Genomic DNA, 3551 nt, shown 5'->3' on the forward strand with positions numbered 1-3551 from the left:
CTGCTCCAACCGTGTACACACCGCCTTGAACAACAGTTGGTGCTCCGGTCGTTGTAGCGTAGACCACATACGAAGCAAGTGTGTACAACGGAAAATAACCTGCAGAAAAGAAGCATTTTTGTCCTTAAAAGTGAAATCATTTCTACACAGCCAAAGCGACCAAAATAAGGCATAACGCTTCCACCCTTATTAGCGTTTTGAACTTATTTGAAATACCGTCCAATCGATGACCAAATATATTGACAACACTAAGAAAAAAACACATAACACATGGTTTTGACGGGGATTTGAGCCTATATCATAGACAAGCAAACCAGTGTACGTACAGCTGCTGGAAGAGCAACACATTGCCAATCGTTAGTCTAATTAATCAGTGCGGTGTCTCAGTTTTCAAGCCAACTGCAGAGGAGCTCCTGATTTATCCAACTGAATACTACCAGACGACTTTTCCGTGAACCTGACAGAGGATCAACCGTCCAAGCACCACTATTCAACTGAAGCAGACAGTCGGTTGTTCATCTTCTTTACAAACAAAAAAAAAGTAGAAAAGAAATGGCGACATTTATCTGTCGAGCACAGGTCTGAACCGCACCTCTGAATATTCTGCGGCGGTCCAAAAACCGCGGTGATAATCTAGCAATTGCTTGACACGGCAACGGCGACCGTGCTTGGTTGGTTGGCCCGTCGCGCGTCAACGTTACGAGGCGATTAAAACCACGGCGTAGGTGGCGTATACTTTCGCCCGGTCTTCCCACGCCACCATCGCGGGGACGAGACCACCGAACAAGAAGCAGCAGCAGCAGCAGCAGAGAGGTTTCTTGCTGTTCCCTCCCACCGGACGATCGCGTCGATGGCGAGCACGAGCGCGTCGTTCTCGGTCTCGAAGGCGCCGCCCACGGACGTAGTGAAGAGGATGGCCGTCTCCAAGAACGCCGCCGATGACATGATGCGCGTGCTGTCTATCTACGACGCGCGCTTGCTCCCCATGTCCCCTCCGGCGGAGGGTGAGGCGGCCGGGGAGGCGTACGGGTGCGATGAGAGGGAGGTGGAGGAGCAGGAGCAGGAGCATGAGGAGGAGGCGTTTGCCGCCGCGGAGGACGTCATCCGCCGGTGCAACTCCTCCTCGTCGTCGTCCGGTATGACCGACTACCTGTACGCCGTCGACGACGCCCTCGCCGCGGCCGCGCTCCAGGGCGGCCTCGCCTCCCGCGCAGCCGAGGCCGTTCAGGCAGCCATGCCGCGCCTGGAGGAGGAGGCGCGTGCGCTGCTCTGCTCTTCGTCCGCGCGGCGCCTCTCGCTCTCCTCGGACGACCTCGACGACGCGGCCACGCCGCCCGACGCGTCGCCGCGCCTCTCCCCGCGCGCGGCCGCCTCCGTCCGTGGCGTCGGGGACCGCATGCTGCGCGCCGGCTACGGCCCGGAGCTGGCGCAGGTCTACGTCACCGCCCGCCGCGACGCGCTCGCGGAGGCCGTGGCGCACCAGCTGGGCGCCGCCGAGCCCGTGGCCATCGAGGAGGTGTTGAGGATGGAATGGGCCTTGCTCGACCAGAAGATGCGGCGGTGGAACCATGCCATCCGGGCCGTGGTCAGGACCCTCCTCGCCGGCGAGCGGCGGCTCTGCGACGAGGTCTTCGCGTCCGACGAGGAGCTCGGCCACGAGTGCTTCGCCGACGTCTCCAGGGGCTGCGTCCTGCAGCTGCTCGGCTTCGCGGACGCCGTCGCCATGTCTGCGCGCGCCACCGAGAAGCTCTACCGCACGCTCGGCATGTACGAGGCGCTTGCCGACGTCGCGCCGGAGCTCGAGGCCCTCTTCACCGGAGACGCGCGCGAGCTCTTCGCCGCCGAGGTCTCAGCCGTGGCCGCGCGGCTGGGCTCCACCGTGCGCCGCACGATCGAGGAGTTCGGAAGCGCCATCCAGGGCGAGTCGTCGCGGAGGCCCGTGCAGGGCGGAGAGATCCACCCCATGAACCGCTACGTGATCAACTACTGCGGCCTCCTCGCGGACTGCCGCAGCACACTGGACATGATCCTCGTCAACACCGCGGATGCGGTCGACGGCGACGAAGCCACAGGCGGCGGCGGGGGCGCTACGTCGACGCCGTCAGGGCGGTGCATGCTCGAGCTGCTGACCCGGCTGCTGCGCAAGATGGACGAGAAGTCGTGCCTCTACGACGACGCCGGCCTGAAGCACATATTCCTTATGAACAACCTGTACTACATCGTGCAGAAGGTGATGGATTCCCCGCTCCGGGAGCTCCTCGGCGACGACTGGATCCGCCGGCACCGCGGCCAGATCCGGCAGTACGAGACGGGCTACCTCCGGGCGTCGTGGATCACCGTGCTGTCCGTCCTCAGGGACGACGGCGGCAGCGCGGCGCCGACGGTCAAGGACAAGGCGAGGAGCTTCAACGCGGCGTTCGAGGAGCTGTACCGGAACCAGACGGCGTGGAAAGTGATCGACCCGCAGCTCCGGGAGGAGCTCCGCATCGCCGTGTCGGAGCGGCTTATCCCGGCGTACCGGTCGTTCCTGTCGCGGCCGAGGCCGCAGACGGGATCGTCCGGCGGCAGCCGGCACTCGGCGTCGAAGCACGTCAAGTACACGCTTGAGGATCTCGAGGACTACATGCTGGACTTCTTCGAAGGCGTGCAGAAGTTCGTCAAGTGATCGGGGGAGCGGAGCAGAGGAGCTCTGCTTGTGACTGCAACATTCTTCAGAGGCAGCTTTGCGCTGCCGGGATTTGTTTTGCCAAGCATTGCGCGCCAGTAATGGTAGTACAAGTCCATTGTCGACACATCTGTAAATAGGAAAAGAATTCAGGAGTGTATATATAGTGCATCGGATTTCCATAAAACACAAATCTGACATCAGATTTTTAGAGGTCCAGGGCCAACGCTATGGTAGCCGTGCCATGATGAGCAGAGATCGTAAAGCAGCGCTAGTTGCCACGTCACCGCTCTGAATCTGTTCGGGCCAGCATAAGTCTTTTGCTGTTCATGAAAAACACGTTTTAAGGGTCGGTTTTAGCTGCGGCAGAACAGATCCCTCAAACTTAAATTGTAAAATGTAATATTCGCTTATATTCTTTCTGCACGTCTTCTTTTCCTCTCGTCCATGTCCATGGTGAGCTAGCTTGCTCCCGTGAAACCGACGGATAGCACACAAACCGGTCAAAAACGGAGCCGCAGACGACCAGATACGAAGCGCACGAAGCCATCCAAGGGCGAGCTAGCTAGCTAGCTCCGGGTAGCTAGAGCTAGCTTGCTAGCTCTGCTCGATTCGATCCAGAGCTAGCTCAGCTCGAATCCGTCCAGGAGCGAGCTAGCTAGCTAGCTCAGCTCGAATCCATCCGGGGGCAGGCTAGCTAGCTAGCTACTCCGTCGCCGCAGCGAGAGACGCGGCCGGGCGGACGATGAGGGAGTCCTAGATTCGGGGGTCCCCAGGTGTCCGGCCCAGGAGTATGGGCTGGGTTGGATAGGCCGTACAAGATCAAGCTGAAGATTATCCACCGTATCCGGATGGGACTTCCCAATACGTGGCCGGCAAGAATGGA

At 60.0% G+C, this 3551-nt stretch overlaps 1 protein-coding gene across 1 annotated transcript; it reads left to right on the forward strand.

Annotated features, from left to right (window-relative positions):
- The first annotated feature begins 682 nt into the window (after window positions 1-682).
- LOC119342212 (exocyst complex component EXO70B1-like) lies at window positions 683-3026 on the forward strand. The gene has a single exon (XM_037614062.1). The coding sequence runs from the start codon at window positions 851-853 to the stop codon at window positions 2663-2665; it is 1815 nt and encodes a 604-aa protein (XP_037469959.1). The 5' UTR covers window positions 683-850; the 3' UTR covers window positions 2666-3026.
- The last annotated feature ends 525 nt before the right edge of the window (window positions 3027-3551 follow it).

This window comes from Triticum dicoccoides, chromosome 7B (assembly GCF_002162155.2).
Source record: "Triticum dicoccoides isolate Atlit2015 ecotype Zavitan chromosome 7B, WEW_v2.0, whole genome shotgun sequence".
NCBI lineage: Eukaryota > Viridiplantae > Streptophyta > Magnoliopsida > Poales > Poaceae > Triticum > Triticum dicoccoides.

Coding starts and splice junctions, on each gene's coding strand:
- LOC119342212 (XM_037614062.1), top strand. CDS start 851: ATGGCGAGCACGAGCGCGTCGTTCTCGGTCTCGAAGGCGCCGCCCACG.